At 48.0% G+C, this 21,517-nt stretch overlaps 1 protein-coding gene across 1 annotated transcript; it reads right to left on the reverse strand.

Annotated features, from left to right (window-relative positions):
- Positions 1 to 967: 967 nt before the first annotated feature.
- Positions 968 to 21,446, reverse strand: LOC128809928 (uncharacterized). Its single transcript, XM_053982359.1, has 17 exons — positions 21,322 to 21,446; positions 20,934 to 21,118; positions 20,714 to 20,851; positions 20,330 to 20,444; positions 20,021 to 20,158; positions 19,612 to 19,788; positions 19,337 to 19,492; positions 19,087 to 19,188; positions 18,623 to 18,725; positions 18,291 to 18,347; positions 13,024 to 13,028; positions 4,347 to 4,829; positions 3,323 to 3,417; positions 2,939 to 3,053; positions 2,624 to 2,767; positions 1,241 to 1,498; positions 968 to 985 (listed from the first exon to the last, which is right to left on the reverse strand). The coding sequence occupies exons 1-17, from the start codon at positions 21,388 to 21,390 to the stop codon at positions 968 to 970; spliced, it is 2,358 nt and encodes a 785-aa protein (XP_053838334.1). The 5' UTR covers positions 21,391 to 21,446.
- Positions 21,447 to 21,517: the final 71 nt, after the last annotated feature.

The raw sequence follows: 21,517 nt of genomic DNA on the forward strand, positions 1-21,517 counted from the left end.
GCCCTCGTGGGTGTGGTCTATCCCGGACAAGCCCCCAATTGAAGTAAATAATAAATGGCCAGGAGACCTTGCGCTCCTTTCTTGATAAGGCCTTTATTAAAAGATAGCCTAAGGGGGCGGGGGTACGGCGTTTGCGAGGCCACCGCTACTCCCAGGTGAGTCGACGTCCCAGAGGAGGTATAGACGATCCTGTCGATTACGGCAGGGTCGGAGTCTTTGCCCTCAGAGGATACGTCCAGAGACTCAATTATGGCTCATTGGTCTAAGGGGGTTACTCCGTTCGGACTTCTCTCCAGTCATGGCGACGGGCTCCAGGGGTATTGAAGGCTTTCTCGGATACTTTGAGACTTTCCTGTCCCGTAGATGTGGATTGTTGTTCAGTCCCTACTTTGGTTTGTGGTCTGAGTCCAGTTTTAGTCCTCTGCTGGGGTCCGGCAATTAATATGCAGCATACGCTAGGCCTCCTGGGAATCAGGAAGTCACCTCAGGGAGCAGCGGCTGAACTACCCGACGCCATGAAGGGGACAAAGAGGGTTCAACTTACTAGGCATAAAGGGGTTAACACCAGGGGAACATACCAAAACTAGGGGAATACAACCGGAGTGTGAACTGGGCATAGGGGCAATTACATCAGGTAGGGAAAATATGAACAGGGGTGGAATCAGTGAATACACTCAAGTGAACTTCCAAACTGTGGAATAAGCAGACAAATGACTGAACATACAAACAATCGAACAGCGGAGTAAACAGACAAATGGTTAAACATACAAACAAATGGTTAAACCTTAAATTTATTCATAACAGCTTTGCTCTGCCCCCGCCGCCTTTGGAAACCAGCCCCCCTGCGCCGCAGCCGGCAATCGATCCATCAGCGGCAATGCCCGCAGCGCCGGCCAAGGACCTCCCCCCACCAGCTCCGTCACCGGCATCGGCCGTGACACCCGCCTCGCCCCCCTCCCCGCTGATTCTACCGGGTCACCAGGCGCTGCGAACAGCGACAGCAGCGAGCACCAACAGCCTGGCTCCTCGCAGGGGTGTGCACCCCCGTGGCTGTGCACCAGCCTGATCATGCTGTGGAATCTGAAGGTTCCTCTGGGGAACACACCTTCCCTGCTGTGTCCTGGGGCAGCCCGTGCGTCCCGCTTCCGTTCGGGGGGCGGGAGCCGCGGCGTCCCAAGGGGCTGTGGCTTCAGCAGCACCAGGGTGGTGTGGGGGGAAGGCAAAATGCTGGAGGAGTTGCCGTGACGCTGGCCGCGTGGTGAGGGTGGGCTGTGAAGATGAAGAGCCCGTCCCACTGGCCGGGCTTGGGCCGCCCGCCGGGGCTCGGGCCACCACCCTGCCAGCCGGGTCTGGGCTCCTTGGTCCAGCCTCCCGGCCTGGGGCCCCCGTGCCCCCCACGGCCGGGTTTGGGATCCTTGCTCCGCCCACTCGGACCGCGTCCACTGTCCCGCCCAGCACCGCAGGGTCCTAAAACCTGCTGCTGATGGGCATTCTGATTCTGAAAAAAAAAAACCAAAATCATTAAAATTAGTTTTAAGATTAATTAAATAGAGATGGTTGAAAAGACAAAACATGAAAAAGTGGTTGATTTAAGAGCTTTGGCCATAGCATTCCAGGAATTTTCTCAGTTCTTTTGAATTTGGTGATGGTTTTTTTTTGCACGGGAAAGGTATGTTTGCATGGTTGACGATCACCCAGATGTATTTGCATCAAAATCAGGGGAGTTTGGAAAATCATGATCCGGAGATGATTTCCAGCTCTGCTCATTTGAGTTTTATCAGCTGTTGCAGTCTCTGAGACAACATTCAGTGTTCTGGTGTTTGATAATTATATGATGTCACATTTAGTGGTTTTCTATGGTTTTTTAATTGTTTCAGGACTTTCTTCAGTTCTCTGTTTCAGGATTGAGAAGGACTTTTAAGGATGTCAAGATCAACATCTCCAGTCAATGAACACCTTCTCCTGACACTCAGCTGTTTGGACTTTGAAACTTGAGCATTGTTTTCATTGTTATTTGGGTTTTTATATTGTAAGCTTTGTTTTAGAGATTTGATAGAAGTAGGTGTTTGGCAGGTAAAGGATCTCTTTGAACATGCCACATCGGCATCTGATTCGGCTTCTGATTGATAATTAGCAAGTTGATAAGGGAACCTCTTGAGATGTGTTTGCTCTCTCTTTTGCAAGGGCCCTGCAGAAGAATTGCAAATGCAGTTTTTATTTCTTTTTAATTTATTTATACAGAAAAGGGTGATATGTGGCAAGCACATTTCTCTCTCTCTCTCAGGATTTTTCATAGAGGTGCACAGAGATAGAGAAAACAATTTCTATGTCTGCTCCTTGTTTTTCCTATGTGGAATGTGTTTGGAGAATTGTTCAACTGGGGTGATTGCTTGATTGGATTCTGGTGAGGATTGTTTGAGCCTGATGGCCAATCCAATCCATCTGTGTCTGGACTGTTGCGAACAGGGTCACGAGTAGTTAGTGAGTTAGATATGGTAGTTAGAAAAGTAGGTATGTAGTTTTAGTAACTTCCTTTATATAGTATAACAATGTATTATAGTTTAGGTATAATAAAGAAATCATGCAGCCTTCTGAAATGGAGTCGGACATCATTTCTTCCCACCGGGTTCGCATGCATTTTACAATAGAGCACCACGAGGCCTCTGAGAGCCAGGGGACGCCGCTCCCTGCACTCGCTCTGCAGGTGCCTTGACATAATCTCCAGCATGCTGTCACCACATTTAGTCGTGTCCAGGCGCTCGAGGACCTGGAAGGCACAGGGCAGTGACAGGGGACCCGGCCGGCAGGAGCCCAGAAGCGCACAGGGCTGGGCCCAGGCAGCAGCACAGGGCGTGGGCACTGTCCTGGCAGCTGTGGCTACGAGAGGGCAGAGAGCTGGGAGGCAGCTCAGCGAGGCAGCGCTGGCCAACAGGCTCACCTCCACAAGGAATGCCAGGGCAGGTAGATCCCAGCACGGCTCCTCCCTGCTGAGCTGCCGGAGCAAGTGGAGCGTGATGCAGGAACAGAAGGGGACCAAGACATTGCACATCTCCCTGGCAGGAGGAAAAAGGCATCAAGACCCTGAGGTGGGGAGACCAAAGCTCTCCCAGCACTGACTCACAGAGCTCTGGTCTTTCCCCAGCATCCCTGGAGGGGATGTGGACCGTCTGAGAGGCAGCCCCTTCTGGGCGCCCTCCTCTCCCAGCCTTTTCCAGTCTTCTTGGCCATCCCTCACTGACGAGGCCCTCTGGCCCATGAGCACAGGGACTGTGTGGGGCACAGGGCACAAATGCTGGGGGCAGTGAGCAGAAGGGGGTCTCACCTGGCCAGCAGACCCACGGCATAGTGCTGGGTGTGAGCACACAGCATCATGTCCCAGCCACCCTTGCGCTCCATAGACACCACCACATGGTCACACTGCAGTCGGCAGCGCTCAGTGCCGAGGTGTCCATGGGGCAGGGCCCAAGGGCAGAGGCAGGGGGAGCAGCGGGCCTGGTGCCCCCTGAACCTGCCCCTAGGCCAGGTTTCAGCCCAGCGCCTGAGGGGTGGAGAGGATGGAGAGCTGCTGGAGAGGCGACCTGGGGCTGAGCAAAGGCCCAGAAACTCACAGCCAGGGCAAAAAGGTCCTTGTTGTCCCCATCGGAGGTGCACATTCTGTGCAGAGGCCAGTCCTCCATCACACAGAGCAGTGTTGGCAGCGCTTTCTCCAGTGCTGGTCCCGATGAGCCTATGGCTCTCCACATCTTTGCAGCAGCTCTGTGGGATGGCAGCTCTGTGTCAGGGGCATCTCAGTCACAGCACCATGCCCTGTGCAGCTGTGGGGGCCCAGGTGACAGAGGCCTGGTGCCCTGAAGGGCAGGGGGGGAGCATTGGCAGCAGGCTCAGGAAACAGAGGGGCCCGAGGGTCCTGGGCCTCTCTGCCTGTCTGGCAGAGACCATTGGACAGGCTGTGCAGGGCCATGGGCCCTAAAGGCTGCTGAGCCCTGAGCTCTCAAGGCTCGTGGGCCCCGTACCTGTCACACGTTGGGGCACAGCGCAGGAGGGTCAGCACCACGTCAGCAGGGTGTTCTTCTGCCAGCCTCACAATGTCCGTTTGCAGCCTGGCATCCACAGAGACGTGGGACATGAGACTCTGGTGGATGTTCTTCACCTTGGCTGGCACCTGGAGGAGGCATGGGGGAGACTTGGAGCGCTGTCCAAAGGAACAACTTCCCCAGCTTCCCCCAAGAAGTGCTTCTGTTCCCACCACACTGTGCTGGCCTCAAAGGCTGAGGGGGCCCAGAGACCATGGCTTGAGGGGACACACCATCCTGGGAGGCCTCCAGGTGTGGACCCAGGCTGCTTACCTGCTGCTGCTGGTGAGAAGAAACACAAGGCTCCTTGAAATAGTCAAATATGAGTTCCTGACTCAGAGTGGGAGTGGGCGTGGTGTCAGTATTTGCAAGGCCCTGAGTCTCTACACTGTTGGCGTTTGTGATGGCCACATCCTCTGTCACTGCCATGTCAGCCTTTGCCCTGTGATCGTTCATTGCAGCCTCAGAGCCTTCTGAGTGCTCCAGTGAATCTGGGCTGGTGCCAGCAGTTGTGATGCCCTGAGTCTCTTCATTGTCGTTGTTTGTGATGGCCACGTCCTCAGTCATTGACATGAGAAGAGCCTTTGCCCAGGTTTCAGTCTCTGAGGTCTCAGCGTCTTCTGAGCGCTCAGCCGAATCTGGGCTGCCATCGGGCTCTGCCTGGAGCCCGGTCAGCCCCGAGTCAGGCTCGGCTGTGCCCGCAGCTGCTGTGCTGCCGGTCTTTCTACGCTGAATGCGCAGGAACTGCCGGAACATCTGCAGGAGAAGAAAGGCCAGGGAAGCCCGGGATGTTCCATGGAGTGCTCCAAGCGTGGTGCTGGGCTGAGCAGTGACAGCAGGCCCAGCCCAGGTGGGGATGGCTGCTGGTACCTTCAGGCTTTTGCGGAAGCGGCCACGGGCGGGTTCCTGCTCTTGTGTCCGGTCCAGGGCTGCATCTGGCAAAGAAGCAATGCAAGGGCTGGCTGGAGGGCATCCCCCCAGAAAATGCTCTGGTCAAAAGAGAACTGGGGGAAAAGATGAGGAAAATGAAATGTCTGGTGAATGCGGGTGCAACACATTCTGTATTATATATAGAGTTGGAAAAAATTGGTCCTGGTAAAGTTTTGAATGTTAGTGGAGCCACAAGTCACCAGCAGAAGTTTTCCCTTTTAAAACCACAATCTTATAAACTGGGAAAAACAGTAGGAATACATCGGTTCCTATATATGGCTACGCCCCCCCAAAACCATTCGTCCCACACAGATGGGAGTGGCTTTGTAGGAGCAGATCAGTGAAAATCACTGATATGATATACAGTTAGCACAGAGCAACAGGGGATAGAAGCCCTACCTCTACGAGTTTTTGTCTCTATAGATTGGTTTTTTTTGGATTATTTCATTAATTTTGTTCATTTTATTAATCTCAATTACAAGAATTCCAATTTGGTATTTTGGATTATTACTAGTTATATTTAGTTTGATCTTTTTATTGTAATCTATTCAGATTGATTTATTTAATTGTTTCTGTTAGATTCATTTGGTGTTCTAATAGTATCATTTTATTTTGATTCTACATTTTAATAATTTTATTACAATTTATCAATTATTTTATTTGATTGTTTTACTCTACAAAGTTTTGTCAAATTTCATTATTTAATTTCAATCATTCAATTTAATTATTTTATTTAAAGTTGACAATTGTGATTCCAATTATTTAATTTCAGTCATTCTGCTTCAAATCTACTAATTATTTCATTTTATTTCAATGATTTGATTTTCAGTTATTTAAACCTGAACTGGATTAGAAATTGTTATTCCAATTGTTTTATTTCAGTTGTTGTATTCCATTTTTTAATTTCAAGTTATTAATTATTGTCATCAGATGACACAAGGAAAAACGACGCACCACAGCTTTGGTCACAATGAAGAGACTAATTTATTTTCTCTGACTCCAATCTTTTATAGTTCTCAAAAGATGCCAATGGATTGGAGGGTGAACGTGCCACCTCTCCAACGACACTGGACAAACTACCTGTGCATCAAATTTCTCCGCCTCTATGAAAGAATGCAAAACAATAGGTTGTTTACAGAAAGTTGTGTGGGAAAGTTCTCTACAAGAATGTAAACTCAGAAGGCTTTAGAAAACTCTTGAAAATCAGGGCGACAAATTATTTTATTCAATTGTTTTAATTTTAAAATTGTGTACAATTGTGATTTTAATTATTAATTTCAATCATTCTGCTTCAAATCTACTAATTATTTCATTCTATTTCAATTATTTGATTTTCAATTACTCTCATTTAAATCTGAACTGGATTGAATGTTGTTATTTCAATTATTTTATTCCAATTGTTTTATTTCAATTTTTTTTCAATATCTTATTTCAATTGTTTTACTTCAATTCACCAATTATTTTATGTAATTGTTTTAATCATTTCATTCTATTTCAATTATTTGTTTTTCAAATATTCTTATTTAAACCTGACCTGCATTAGAAATTGTTAATCCAATTGTTTTATTCCAGTTGTTTTATTCTGGTTGTTTTACTCCAATTGTTTCATTCCAATTGTTTCATTCCAGTTGTTTTATTTCAATTGCTTTATTTCAATTTATTAATTATTTAATTCAATTGTTTTAATCGAAAAAATTGTGAACTCCATTATTTTGTTAGATACAATACTTAAAATTAAATGATCATATTCTAGTCTGATTGTGGATTTCCAATAATTTTATTGAAATTTAATTGTTTTACTCCAACTGTTTCTTTATTGCAATTACACAATTCTCATTTTGTGATTCCAATTAATTTAATTCTGATCATTTTTACTTTAATTCAATTATTTTATTTTAATTATTTATTTCAATGGTCTTAATTAAATGCCAATACATTAATTTTTTGTTTGATTTCAATCACTTGATTATTCAATCTGGTGTTAATTACGTTATTTTAGATTGTTGTATTCAATATTTTGGATAGAATTTATTTTTGACCAATCAAGGTTCCAATTGCTTTATCAGTTTACTTTGTTAAGAGTAATTTCAATTGTCCTATTTCAAATAAGTGTAGATCCTTTCATGGGCTCATTTGAGTTATTGTTTGCTAGGTTAGTTAGTTGTCCAGTTCATTTATAAAATGGGGCTGTGTACTAGTAAGAACTCCCGTAGGGGAAGGACTGAGAAGGGTAAACTGAAAGAAATTCCACCCAGTAGCCCTTTAGGAGAAGTGACTGAAAAATGGGAAAGTGATGAGAAGTTTAAGGAATTAGATAAAATAAAGATGAGACAGTACTGGGTCGAGGTATGGCCAAAGGAAGCTCTTCAAGAAGGGTCAGTTTACTGGCCTTGGTATGGTTCAAAGGACAGGTGGTTGTGTTTAGCTGTAAACAAACATGTGAATTCGAGGGAAAGTGTGAGTAAAGAAGAAACTAAGTATGCAAGTTGTTGGTTAGAAAGTAATACCCTGGAGGAAAAAGCTAAAGCGTACAAAGTGTCCAAGGACATTAAGGACGTGGAAGACGCAAGGGAAGAGCCCATAAGAAGGTGAGACCCTTTAGATTATCTTCCACCCTCTCCCCCTGCTGTTCCTCCAACACCTCCACCTGCCCAACCCGCTCCTCCAGTACCTCCACCTGTCCAACCTACGCCTTCAACCTCTCAAATTCCTCCCCATATTCTCTGCACACCATCAGTAGGAAGTACATTAACAACCTCAAGTCAGCTGGTTATAAGCCCTGACTCCAGTATTAATGTTTTGTCTTACCCTCCAAACCTCCTAATATCGGGTGCTAATCAATCTCCTCCACAGAATGTTGTCTTAACCCCTCCAAGACACATAAGTGAGACAAAGATCGAAGAGAGAGCGTGATCAGTAACAAACAGTGATTGGCAGAATAGTGTGCAAGGTAATAAAGTTCAAGGTTGTAATTGTGGTAAAGCTGAAACAGATAGTCCAATATCCCGCCGTTACAACAGTCGATTGAAAACAAAAGAGTGCTGCTCAGGAGGAGAAAGGGCAGAAAGACTATTTCCCCTAAGGGAAGTTCCCATGGGAGGAGCCAATGGGGGAATAGGATTTGTGAATGCCCCATTAAGAGCTTCCGAGGGGAGGAATTTTAAGAAAGAAATAAAGACCTTAGTAGAGGATCCCCTTGGAATCGCAAACCAGCTAGATCAATTCCTAGGTCCTAATATCTATACCTAGGAAGAATTAAATTCAATAATGGGGATTTTATTTTCTCCTGAGGAGATACAGCTGATATGAATTGCAGGAGTAAAAGCATGGGAGAAAGAAAATAGAAGGGGCAACCCTGCAGATGTTCCCCCCGGGGATGTTAAAATGCCTCTAACACCACCGGATTGGAACCCGAATAATGAAGCAGGGCGGAAAAGTATGAGGGAATATAGATCTCTGATCATAGAAGGAATCAGGGGCGCAGTTCCCAGAGCAAACAATGCAAAGCTAACATTTGATAGCCATCGAGAAAAGGACGAGGCTCCAAGTGCGTGGTTAGCCCGGTTCAAAAGAAATTTTCAACTTTACTCCAGTGTGGACCCAGAGAGCCAGGAGGGAAAGGTACTCATTAGGGTACACTTTGTGACAAGGGCTTGGGATGATATCAGGAAAAAATTAGAAAATCTTAAAGATTGGCAGGAAAGGAGTTTAAATGAGTTACTAAAGGAAGCACAAAAGGTGTATCTAAAGAGGGAGGAGGAAAAGGCGAAAATGAAGGCAAAGATCATGATAGCAGTAGCAAGGGAAAGTCAGGGAAAACAGGAAGATACCCAAAAGGAGGTAGAATGGTATAAGAGGGAGAGAAAACCAGACCGAAGAGGAGAATTTGAAAAATGAGAGTGCTTTTACTGCGGTAAAGGGGGTCATGTTAAGAAATATTGTAAGCAGCTCGTAAAGGACCAGAAATTATACAGAGAAACTGAGACAGGAGTTGGAGAAGGAGAAGATTAGGGATGTCAGGGGCTCTATTCTCTGAGGGCAGTAAAAGATTTAAAAGCGGAGCCCTTGATAAATTGAGAAGTAGGCCCTCAGAGAGAAGAATTTGAATTTTTAGTAGATACAGGAGCTGATAGGTCATGCGTTTTTAAGATACCAGAAGGAGCAAACTTAGTAGAGCAACTTGTAAAGTAAGAGGGGCAAGCAACAGTCCATTTGAAGTACCTGTAATTAAACAAGTAATAGTGAGAGGAAATTCAAGGGAAGGATGTGTTGATTCACTATTTATGCCTAAGTTGAACTGTAACTTACTCGGCCGTGATTTACAAGTAAAGATGGGGATGGGGTAGTTCCGAAAGAAGGGAAGATGGTAGCAACAATTATGAGATTAAATAGAGAAGACGAGAAAGAAATAGATTCCCAGGTGTGGGCAGAAGAGGGTGGTCGAGGTTTATTAGACATACCACCGATAGAGATAAAAATGAAACCCGGAACTACAGCCATTCAAGTCCATCAATATCCCATCTCAGCTGAAGGAAAACAGGGGTTAAGTCCCGTAATAAAAGGATTGATTCAAGATGGGATATTAGAGCCGTGCATGTCACCCCAGAATACACCAATTTTACCAGTTAAGAAACCGGATGGAAGATAGCGATTAGTACAGGATCTAAGAGAGGTCAATAAGCAAACTGTAGCCAGATATCCAGTAGTGCCCGACCCTTACACTCTGTTGAATAAAAAACCACCAGAACATTCCTGGTTTAGTGTGATAGCTCTTAAAGATGCGTTTTGGGCGTGCCCATTAACAGAGGAAAGTAGGGGGTGGTTTGCTTTTGAATGGTATGGTGAGAACGCAGGGAGAAAACAACAATATCAATGGATGAGATTGTCCCAAGGGTTTACTGAATCACCAAATTTGTTTGGACAAGCACTGGAAGGGTTATTAGAGCAATTTGAGCCAAAACAGAATACCCAGATTTTACAATACATGGATGATCTATTAATTTCAGGGGAGCAAAAGGAACTAATATGAGAAACTACTGTAGAACTTTTAAATTTTCTGGGAAAAAAAGGGGTTAAAAGCATCAAGGAAAAAAGCTCCAATTTGTAGAGCAAGAAGTAAAATATTTAGGACATTTAATTGGGAAAGGTTATAAGAAATTAGCAATGAGTAGAATTGAGGGAATCCTATCCCTGCCCTCCCCAAAGACAAAAGGGGATGTAAGAAAATTATTGGGTTTGGTTGGGTACTGTAAATCCTGGATTGATGGACACACCAAGTTAGTTAAATTTTCATACCATCAATTGGTTGAGACCAGGACTTTTGAATGGACTGAAGCAGATGAGGGGAAATTAATGGAATTGAAGGAAAGACTGATGAAAGCTCCGGTTTTAAGTTTGCCTAATTTGGAAAAACCTTTTGAACTGTTTGTAAATGTAGATGAAGGAATTGCTTAATGGTGTATTAGTGCAAGAGTGGTGCGGAGAAAGGAAACCAGTTGCGTATCTATCTAAATTGTTAGACCCTGTGGTGAGAGGCTGGCCCACCTGCCTACAGTCAGGGGCCACTACTATGACTCGAATTGAGGAAAGTTATCAACTAACTTGTGGAGGTAAAATTAAGGTACATATCCCCCATGATATAAAATTAATATTAAGCAAGAAAGCTAGTCAATGGATTACGGACAGTCGATTACTGAAATATGAAATGAAGTACTCACTAATATTGATAACATAGAACTTACAACTACAAAAGTGCAAAACCCTGCACAGTTTTTATATGGGAAATCAGAAGGCCACCTTGAACATTGTTGTGAAGAATTAATTGATCTGCACACTAAAGCAAGATCTACAAGAATTCCCTTTATTAGAAGGGGAAGTGTTATTTGTAGATGGCTCTTCTCGAATTGTCGAAGGGAAAAGGATGTCAGGTTACGCAGTCATAGATGGGGAAACGATGAAAGTAATAGAGAAAGGAAAATTGCCAACGAAATGGTCAGCTCAGTGCTGTGAATTGTATGCCCTAGTAAGAGGTCTAATTTGGTTGAAATACAATAAAGGAACTATCGATACTGATTCTAAGTATGCTTATGGAGTTGTTCACACATTCAGTTAGATTTGAGGGGAAAGAGGGTTCATAAACTCTAAAGGTAAAATGTTAATTCATGAAGAATTGATAAAAGACATATTAAAAGCACTAAAAGATCCATTAGAAGTCGCAGTAGTACATGTTAAAGGACATCAAAGGTGGACATCAATAGAAATACTCGGAAATAATTTAGCGGATCAGACAGCTAAAGGGGCAGCTTTAGGAAAAGAAGAGCGGCTATTTAAAATAGAAAACCTAAGAGTAATAGATGGGGAAGAGATTCCAATATTCACAGAACAAGAGCAAGAAGAATTGCAAAAACAAGGGGGCGTTAAGGATGAATTTGGGAAATGGACAATGCCTGATGGGAGGCAAGTATTGAATAAAAATCTATCTCGGAAAATCCTAGAAATTCTGCATGCCTCTACGCATTGGGGAACTCAAGCACTGTGTGATCACTTCTTAAGAACATATGTGCGGATTGGGTTATTTGGGCTAGGAAAAGCTGTAACAAAGGATTGTATGACTTGTCAGAAAAGAAACAATAAAATAATGGAGGGGGAAGAGAATTAGCTAAAAGGCCTTTTCAGAATATACAAATTGACTTCACTGAATTTCCTCAAGTACAGAGGTTTAAATATTTATTAGTTATCATCGATCACCTTACCCATTGGATAGAGGCTTTTCCAACAGTAAAAGCAACTGCAGAAACTGTTAGTAAAATTCTACTTGAACAAATTATCCCATGTTATGTTATAGTGAATACAATAGATTCAGACAGAGGGCCTCATTTTACTGCTAGAATTTTACAATATGTAATCAAAACCCTTGGTATGACTTGGAAGTTGCATACTCCTTGGAGGCCCCAAAGCTCAGGAAGAGTAGAGCGAGCTAACCAGACCCTGAAAATTACACTTGCCAAGCTAGTAGATGAAACAAAAATTAATTGGATCAAATGCCTCCCATTAGCCCTGATGAGAGTGAGAACAAAGCCTAGATCTGATGTGGGTATTTCCCCTTATGAACTGATGCTTGGACTCCCATTTTTGACCACCTCACATTGCATGGGGACATCCGAAGGAGATAAAGGTGTGAAAATTCACCTAAAAATAATTGCAAAACCATTAGAAGAGTTAAGAAGAAATGGCTATTGTTGCATCCCGGAGTTTGGGTTTAGATTAGGGTTTTTAATTTATGCTAAAATAAGTCAAGTTCTGTAATCCCGCGTTTCCCCTGTGTTGTTCCCCCCCGCGGTTTCTGGCCCCATGTTGCCTGCTGCCGGCTCTTACCCCTGTGCCGCTCCTGTAACCACCCTGCCGTCCGGCCCTGGGAAACCCCGTGCTGGCCACACGATCCCGCTCAGCCCGCTCTGGCTCGGTGCCCGCCCCTGCGGGGTTCTCTGGTTGGTTGCGGTTGCTGGCGTCACTGCCACGGCAGCCGCCCCTATTGGGCGGCAGGCCGTGGATCCTCTCGCCCCGCCCCTCTATAAAGCCCTATCCCGCCGGCAGTCAGGCGCCATTTTCTCCCATGCGAGTGCCGGGAGCGGTCGCGTCTTTCCATCGAACCGCGCCACGTGACCAATAAACCGTTCCTGCCAAGCACGGAGTAAATGGACAAATTCCTTCCTCTTTGCCGGGTCCCTAGCGCACGGTAACAGCGGTTGGCCAGCCCACGCACCCGAGACACGGAGCCGTGTCCGGGAACCCGCGGCAGCAAACCCCGGTAGCACGTGGAAGCTACGCCACAGCCAGGCTCCCAAGAGCCGCGTGCAGCCGGGGAGAGCAAAAACCCACGCCGCAGCTATCTCCCGCAAAGTACTCCTATTGATTTTAAAATCCATAAATATCAAGCAGGAGATTGGGTATTAAATAGATCGTGGAAAGAACAGCCGTTAACCCCCAGATGGGAAGGCCCGTACCAAGTTTCATTGACTACCAAAACTGCAAAAAGAACACAAGAGAAAGGGTGGACCCATGTTACCAGGGTCAAAAGTCCAGTTCCGGCTCCCACAGAATAGACTATGGGAAATTCGACTAACGTCAAGCAGCACCTCTTGTTTTTATAAGTGTTGTTCTAATGTTGTAATTTGTGAACTGTTATTTAAAGATATTGTTTATCAACCTGTTGTTTAATATCCTATTTAAATCCAGTATTAGTGTAAAAGTTAAGATAAAGAGTTATATGAATATTTATTGTCATATTTATTCAAGTGTTACTATTGAAAATATTTGTTGAAGTTAGAAAAGCATCTCTTTGATTTTAAGAAGTAAAAGTAAAACATTCAACTAATGGCAACTAATTACAATTTCTGGTATTTCTCATTACAGAATCAGTGACAAGAAGTCCCCATAAGATAGAGCATTCGCCCACCATAGTAGTGATCTGACCCTAAAACGGAAAAAATAACAAGTCGACACAGGGAAAGAGTGGAGTGAGACGTGGATACCGGTAAGAACGTAAGCACAGGGGGCAAGCCCAGATCAGGTGACAGCACTCTTACCATCCGAAGCTGACTAAGGACCATGAGAATCAAGAGAGTAACCTGTACTGGACCCCTATGGGGGTTGATAGCAATAATGACTGTGAGTCTCCAGGAGAGCTCACCAAACTCCTGTGATAAGTGCTATCATGCTGTCTATACCGGAAATGCGCGAAGCGCAGTTCTCAGATTCCACACTAATCTTAACCCTGAGTGTGTTGACTTGTCACAATTACAAACCTGTGTAGAAGATGGAAAAACCTATTGGCTATTTGAAAATGAATGGACCCCTAAACAGAAACTAGTGGGGGAATGCCCTACAAGGGAGAAATGGTTATGCACTGACAAGAAACCAGGGAATAAGGTCATTAAAGGATTGGACTTAATAAAAGAAAAAGAAATTAAAAGGGTGAATAAACCAGGGGTAGAAACAAAATTACCGAATGGAAAGAATTTGTTTTCAGATCTAGTAGAAAGAATCAGCCATGAGTTCAACGTATCGAATATACGCTGGATATGTGGGGATACCGGGAGGTCAGAAATATGGCCCTGGGAAGGAATCGCACTCAGCCCTCAAGAAACTCTAAAAGCGATGAAAAACCTAGATAGAGATCGAAAACCAGACATCTGGAATGCAGAAGAAGTTTGGAACTTAAAGTCCGAGGTAATCAGGGAAGAATGTATATGGAGAAAAGGACTGAAATTTCTTTCCTATGTAGGTGAACTGTCTTGTAAAAGGTATCTAACTACTAATGATACCCATGAGTGGTGGATTCCCCAGAGTAAACATCTGTATTGGGCACAAAAACAAAAGCCAGGCTCAAACTGTTCATATATACAAAGAGAATAGTTGTAGGAGTGTCTAGCTAAAGAACCGAATCTAGTTCAAGACGAACCCTGGTTGTCTAAATTTTGGAACAAAAATGAAGTTAGAAATACCAGATCACTAAAATTCTGGAAAGGCCCGAAAGGATTGTTTTGGATTTGTGGAAAGATGGCATATGTGATGCTACCAAAAGACTGGAAGGGCAGTTGTACATTAGGTGTAATAAGAGTGTCATTCTTTTTACTTCCAAAAGATGACCATCCAGATTTAGGGGTACCCCTCTATGATGAATTAAAATGTCAAAAGAGATATCTAATTGGAGGAACCCAGAGCTGGGGAGACGAAGAGTGGCCCCCAGAGAGAATTATTGAAACCTATGGCCCTGCCACCTGGGCCCAGGACAGTTCATGGGGGTATAGAACCCCCATTTATATGTTGAACAGAATTATAAGGTTACAAGCACTTCTAGGAATAGTTTCTAATGAGACAGCTTTAGTTTTAGCCTTGTTATCAGTACAGAGCCGCCAGATGAGGACTGCCATATATCAGAACCGGCTAGCCTTGGACTACCTGCTGGCCGAAGAAGGAGGGGTATGTGGAAAGTTTAATTCATCTGAATGTTGTCTAGAAATTGATGATCATGGGGACCTAATTAAAAATATAGCCACCAGGATTAGAAAACTTGCACATGTACCAGTACAACGATGGACCCCATTGATAAAAGCTAATTGGTGGGATAACATCTGCAATGGAGAATGGTGGAAAAAGATACTGCTTATAGGGGGGGGGGGGGGGGGCACTCATAAATTTAATTTTCCTTCCTTGTTTAATACCTTGTCTTATCAGAATGATTAATAACATTGTCCAGACTTCTCTTGAAAGGTCAACAGATGAGAAAATTATGATGATGAAAGAAAACCAAGACAGAAAAGGAACAGAGAGCGCAAAAGAGATGTATGAGAAATACCAGAAGTTAAGAGAATTTTACTGAAAGTATGAAAGTCCAGTTTGATAAGTTAAGGCTGATGCGGGCCAAGCCCGATCAAAGAATTAGAGGGAGGATTGTTATGAACAAAAATAAAATTTAAACCTTTGGGGAACTTAGTTGACAATGGTTAAATGTTGTTACAAAGTTAAATGTTGTTAATACCAGTAACAAAGTGTGATTAGTTCTATGAAAACCCAGTAGTGTGGTTCATGTATAAAGGGGGAGTGGAACCAGGGAGGAGATGGGGTGCCAATCTTTGTGCAGGGGCAGAGAAACTTCCAGGAGTATTCCATCATAGAACACAACCACAACTTAAATCAAGATTGGAAGAGAGACCAACCAATGGGAGGTGAGAATTCCAAAATGATTGGCCAAGACTGCACCAACTTATAAGTCAATCAGCAACGGAGAAATAGACCTGTCACAGCACGGATCCTGAACGCCCCAATCAGGAGACAAGAGAGAGACTTGAAAAGGCCTGGGGTGTCTAACTCCCGCGTCTTTCCTGGGAGCCGCTTTCCCTGGAAACACCCCTAGGTTACAATTACTAAGCTGTTGAAACAGTATCTGGACCAGCCCGAGGTTTTTGCTTCCAGTTGTTCATTTTGTAATAAACAAGCTTACTTTTTTAATCAACATGCCTCCTTTTTGTTAGTTTAAAGTTTCTTTCTAAGCCTGTTTGCAACATGTACTGTGGACTATGGAGAGGATCTTGCAAAAGAATTTGCATCAGGATAAAGAGAAGGGGAGAATGAAACAAGGTCTTTGCTTGACATAAGCACAAGCAATTCACAGAAGTAAACGAGTACTTAGCACAGATATACATAACTACTTAGCACCAGTTAGCATAAGGAAAAGCTGGAGGGCCAAACCTGACAGGAGAGTGACTTGACAAAAAGCTTTAGACATAGTCTACCAGAAGAACTAAGGGCAAGTACGGAATCAGCCCTGTGCAGGGAAACCATGAGGAGGAAGTGCTGCTTTAGGGCATGAACACTGCTCCTGGACAGCGCCTGGGCATTAGCTTCGAGGACAGGAATCTGACAGAATGTATTTCTAACCTCCTGCCTATCGAATCACCGCAGCAGGGTAAAGATGGATGGTATTTTTGATACAATTCCTACATAAACGCACTGAAATTGATACATGGCAGAGAAGCGTGTTAGTGGGGTGCAGCCCCCTGCCCTCCCGCCAGATCAATAAAAGGGCTTTTAGGGGACAATGCATTTGTCTGCTGATTACTTTGAATTAGGGAGGCCCCTCAGGACTGCAGTATCCTGAGGGAACACCATTGGCCTTGACCTGTAGGCACCTGCAAAAGCTAAAAGTCAGCTGCCTCAGCTTTCAGAGCCTCTCTGGGCCAGCATCCTGACGTGGATGCAGGACTGCTGCCAGGCACTGCTGGGACCCAGCGGGACAGGACCGGCTGTCTCGTGTCCACGTAGCACCCCTGACACAGCCAGGGCTGTCCTGAAAGCAGACAGACGCTCCCATGTCAGCAGAGAGGAGCAAGGAGCACTGGGCTCCCCTCAGCTGGGCTCACCACTGTGCTCCAGTGGGAGGGGCAGACAGGCCACCCACCTTCAGGGCATCCCCTGCATCAAAAGGACGTGCATTTTGGCCTTTTCGTCCCTTCACCCCAGAAGCAGGCCTGACATCTCCTCCTCTGGAGTGGAGTTTTTCCAGTTCTGATGTCATCTCACGCTTGGCCAGCGCCTGAGATGAGCTGCAATGGCTTGTGATACCACTTCCACGCCAAGCACAGCTCCATTGTCTATTGTTCCTCTTTCACAGGTTAACTTCCCTTCGATTGACCAACCCATTGTTTCTTTTAAGGGTCAAATTCACAGTAATTTCACAATAAGGTTTCCTTCATTGTCTGTTCTTCATTACCTGCCTGATGTGCACAACAGCAGACCAAATACGGCAGGGCCTTAGACACGATTTCAGTCCCTGACACACAGGCTCCTTGTCCCACTGCCGGCCTTCCGTGTGCTCGGCAAGATCTGCAACTCCACAGTGTTGTGGAACTGCACCTTCAGCACAGGCACCTTTCCAGCCTGATCTGCCCTCGTTGCTCTGTGCGTGTGCACAAAACACGGCGTGGAAGAGAACGGCAGCAGGGGCCTGTGTGTCCAAGGGCTCGGGATTTGTGTCACTTCATCTCCACAGAGATGCAGGCAAAGTGAAAAAGCCAAACTGTTTATTAATAGAAGACAAACCAAAGGGATGGGGTGGGAGGGAAAAATGGGATGGGCAGGATCTGAGGGCTAGAGGGAAAGAGCTGTCAACAGGGAGGGAGAGTGGAAGGGAAAAAAGGGGATGGGCAGTGTCTGAGGGCTGGAGGGAAGGAGCTATCTATAAGCAGGGAGAGGGCTGAAGCCCTGCAGGTTTCCCACAGGGTCAGCTGTGCCAATCATCAGCTGTGCCTGGAGCTCCAGCTGGTCTCTTCTGGTCTCAAGGTAGTCTCATCTTCCATGGCATTTGGAGGCCTGATGCAGACACTGGTTCCTCTGAGCCACTTCTGCAGCTCTTTCACTGAATGTATCATGAACTACTATGTTTGTCTGGGAAGGACTGTAATCTCTCCACAGGGCCTGAAGGGCTGGAAGAGAGAGGGACAGAGCCCCGGTTAGAGCCAGGATCTGTGGGAATCCTAGCAGACCTTCCTGCGAGGTCCATCCCACCCAGCTCCAGCCATGGCCACAAGAAAAAGGGGTGTTAACTGGATCAGCCTCCCATGAGTCTGACCCTCCGAGATCCTGAAATCTCTCTGTGCTCTGCCCATGCCAACTCTCATCCACACAAGGAGCAAAGCCCACCACAGCAAAAACAGGGATTGCAGCTCCCTGCCCAAGCATCGCACCTCCCCCGCCAGCCCCCGCTGTCAGTCCGCAGCCCTCACTCACCCTGACTGAGGGCATGGAGCTCTCCCTGCTGCCCCCTCGAGCTGCGCCCGGCCATCCCTGCGAACACAGAGCCTGTCACGGCCCAGCGGCACAGCTCCCTGCCAGCGGCGCTGCCAGCCCTGTGGCCACACGGCCTCGTGGCCCGGCAGGGCTCAGCCCGGGCCCTTGCCGCACGCTGCCGCCCAAGGGCACGGCTGCCGGAGGGTGACAGCAGCGCCCAGGCCAGGCGGGGCTCCGTGGCGCCGGGCTCGGATGGCGCTGCCGGGGCAGCAGGCGGGGCTGGGGCCGAGCTGCCCGGCGGGGCGGGGAGGGAGCCCGGGCTCCTGGCTCACCCATGAACCTGACGGCCGCCTCTCGCAGGGGCCCCTGTGGGCTCTGCAGGTAGGGCCGGGCCCGGCGCAGGTGCTCGGCCGCTCGGCTCCTGTCCTCTGCCAGCTGGAGAGAGCGGCAGGAGGGAAGGGCTGGCGCGGGCTCAGCCCCTGGGCCGGGCACTCCCTGCGCCCAGCCCCGGCCTCCCCTGCCCGCACAGCCCTGAGGCCCGGCCAGCAGCCGCTGGCGCCGGGCTCTGGAGGGGGCAGAGGGCCGGCTGCTGCCCGGGGAGCCGCGGTGCCACCCCGCAGCCCCGCCGGGCCGGGGCTCCATCGGCACCCGGCTGGGACCCACGGGAGCCTGGAGAAGAGCCCGCGCGGCCTCTGGCTGCAGCAGCGGGCAGGGGCACAGCTGCCAGCCCACACACTGAGCACTGTGCCCATGGGGCTTCTCCAGCCTGAGCCTGGGCCTTCCAGGCCGTCCTTACCAGGACCTCAGCAAACTTCCACAGATGCTCCTTCTCCAGGAGCTGCTTGAGATTTCTCCTCTTCAGAAACTTGGCTGCACAATGCAGCGTTTCCCGAGAGGCCTGGAGAGCAGCAGAGACCCCGAGATGGCCCCACAGCCCAGGGCACAAGACCTTTGTCCCTGTGCCAAGGCCTGGAGGAGGCTGCAGCCCGCCAGGCGCCAGGGCAGGAGGCAGCCGAGCCCCCTCCCAGCATCATAGAAATGCTCACCTTTGCCACGTGCCAGTTCTCATCATGACAGTAGATGAAAAGTGTGTCCAGGCTCTTGTTCACAATTGTCTTCAGGGACTTTTTTCCCTCATCCACTACCAAGTCCATCACCTTACAGAAGAGTTGAATGGAGAGCAACTGCACATGGCTGTTGTCCTAGAGGAAAGGAAAAGACCTACACCAGCTACTCCAGGCCCACCTGGGCAAAGGCCTGAAAATCCACAGGGCACAAACTTTCTGGGAAGCACCCAATGCCTGTGGATGCAGAACCTTACGTGGTCAAAGAGCAGCAGGAGAGCCTCAGCCAGCTTCGGGGCAGTGGTGCTGGATACCAGGATGTCTTTGTGCTGGAGCACATTTGTGAACACACGGAGGCTCATGCTGACCACCTCTCTATCTTCATCCCCCAGCAGCTGCAGAAGGCTTTGAGACACGCTACACATTCTTCTGGCCTGGGTGGAACACAAGGCTGTGCTGGGAAGCCATGGACGGCTGCACGGCCAGCAGCGCCCTGGCACTGCAACCCCACCCTGCTGCTGCAGGGCCCACAGGCCAAAGGCCTGTCCCAAAGCACTGGGGCAGGTGAGGCAGGAGAGCTGGGAGCAGCTGCCTCAGCTCCTGAAGCCCTGCCAGCCCAAGGGGCTGCTTTGCCCGGCGCAGCTTCAGCCGCTGCCTCCTTCTCACCATCGAGGGATCCTTGCTGAGCACCACGAGGCCTCTGAGCGCCAGGTGACGCCTCTGACTGCATTCACTCCGGAGGTACCTTGACATGATCTTCAGGACGCTGCCACCACATTTACTCATGTCCAGGCGCTCGAGGACCTGAAAGGCACAGGGCAGTGACAGGGGACCCAGCCACCAGGAACCCAGAAGCGCACAGGGCTGGGCCCAGGCAGCAGCACAGGGCGTGGGCACTGTCCTGGCAGCTGTGGCTACGAGAGGGCAGAGAGCTGGGAGGCAGCTCAGCGAGGCAGCGCTGGCCAACAGGCTCACCTCCACAAGGAATGCCAGGAAGGGCAGATCCCAGCACGGCTCCTCCCTGCTGAGCTGCCGGAGCAAGTGGAGCGTGATGCAGGAACAGAAGGGGACCAAGACATTGCACATCTCCCTGGCAGGAGGAAAAAGGCATCAAGACCCTGAGGTGGGGAGACCAAAACTCTCCCAGCACTGACTCACAGAGGTCTGATCTTTCCCCAGCATCCCTGGAGGGGATGTGGGCCCTCTGAGAGGCAGCCCCTTCTGGGCACCCTCCTCTCCCAGCCTTTTCCAGTCTCCTTGGCCATCCCTCGCTGACGAGGCCCTCTGGCCCATGAGCACAGGGACTGTGTGGGGCACAGGGCACAAATGCTGGGGGCAGTGGGCAGAAGGGGGTCTCACCTGGCCAGCAGACCCACGGCATAGTGCTGGGTGTGAGCACACAGCATCATGTCCCAGCACCCCTTGCGCTCCATAGCCACCACCACATGGTCACACTGCAGTCGGCAGAGCAGATCCTTCATGGCCTGCACTGCAAACCTGTGTGCAGGGCAAAGCCCAGGTCACACTGGGAGCACTGCTGCTGGCCACAAGGGCACGGGAAGGACAGGAGGACTGGGACCTGTTGGGCTCGTAGGGAAGGCGGCGTTCCTCCCCGCATGCTCTCCAGAAGTTATCAACTTCCTCTGGTGGCATCTGCTGTGTGGTGATGACAACATGGGAGAGCAGAGCCACAAACAGTTGCCCAGAATAAGGGATCATGGCCTTGTTGCACTCAGGCACAATCAGCCAGATCACCAGAGTTGCCTGCAAAAGAAGCAGCCCAAGGCAGCGCTCAGTGCCGAGGTGTCCATGGGGCAGGGCCCAAGGGCAGAGGCAGGGGGAGCAGCGGGCCTGGTGCCCCCTGAGCCTGCCCCTAGGCCAGGTTTCAGCCCAGCGCCTGAGGCGTGGAGAGGATGGTGAGCTGCTGGAGAGGTGACCTGGGGCTGAGCAAAGGCCCAGAAACTCACAGCCAGGGCAAAAAGGTCCTTGTTGTCCCCATCGGAGGTGCACATTCTGTGCAGAGGCCAGTCCTCCATCACACAGAGCAGTGTTGGCAGCGCTTTCTCCAGTGCTGGTCCCGATGAGCCTATGGCTCTCCACATCTTTGCAGCAGCTCTGTGGGATGGCAGCTCTGTGTCAGGGGCATCTCAGTCACAGCACCAT

Source organism: Vidua macroura, chromosome 7, assembly GCF_024509145.1.
Source record: "Vidua macroura isolate BioBank_ID:100142 chromosome 7, ASM2450914v1, whole genome shotgun sequence".
Lineage (NCBI taxonomy): Eukaryota > Metazoa > Chordata > Aves > Passeriformes > Viduidae > Vidua > Vidua macroura.

Bases quoted from the DNA above. Each gene is read 5' to 3' on its own strand.
- LOC128809928 (XM_053982359.1), bottom strand. From the start codon at position 21,390: ATGGAGGACTGGCCTCTGCACAGAATGTGCACCTCCGATGGGGACAAC. The intron at 3,418-4,346 runs GTAAGCAGCCTG...TGCCGACTGCAG, and splicing joins CTTCTCACCAGCAGCAGCAG to TGTGACCATGTGGTGGTGTC. The intron at 2,768-2,938 runs GTGAGCCTGTTG...TGTGCCTTCCAG, and splicing joins CCCTGGCATTCCTTGTGGAG to GTCCTCGAGCGCCTGGACAC.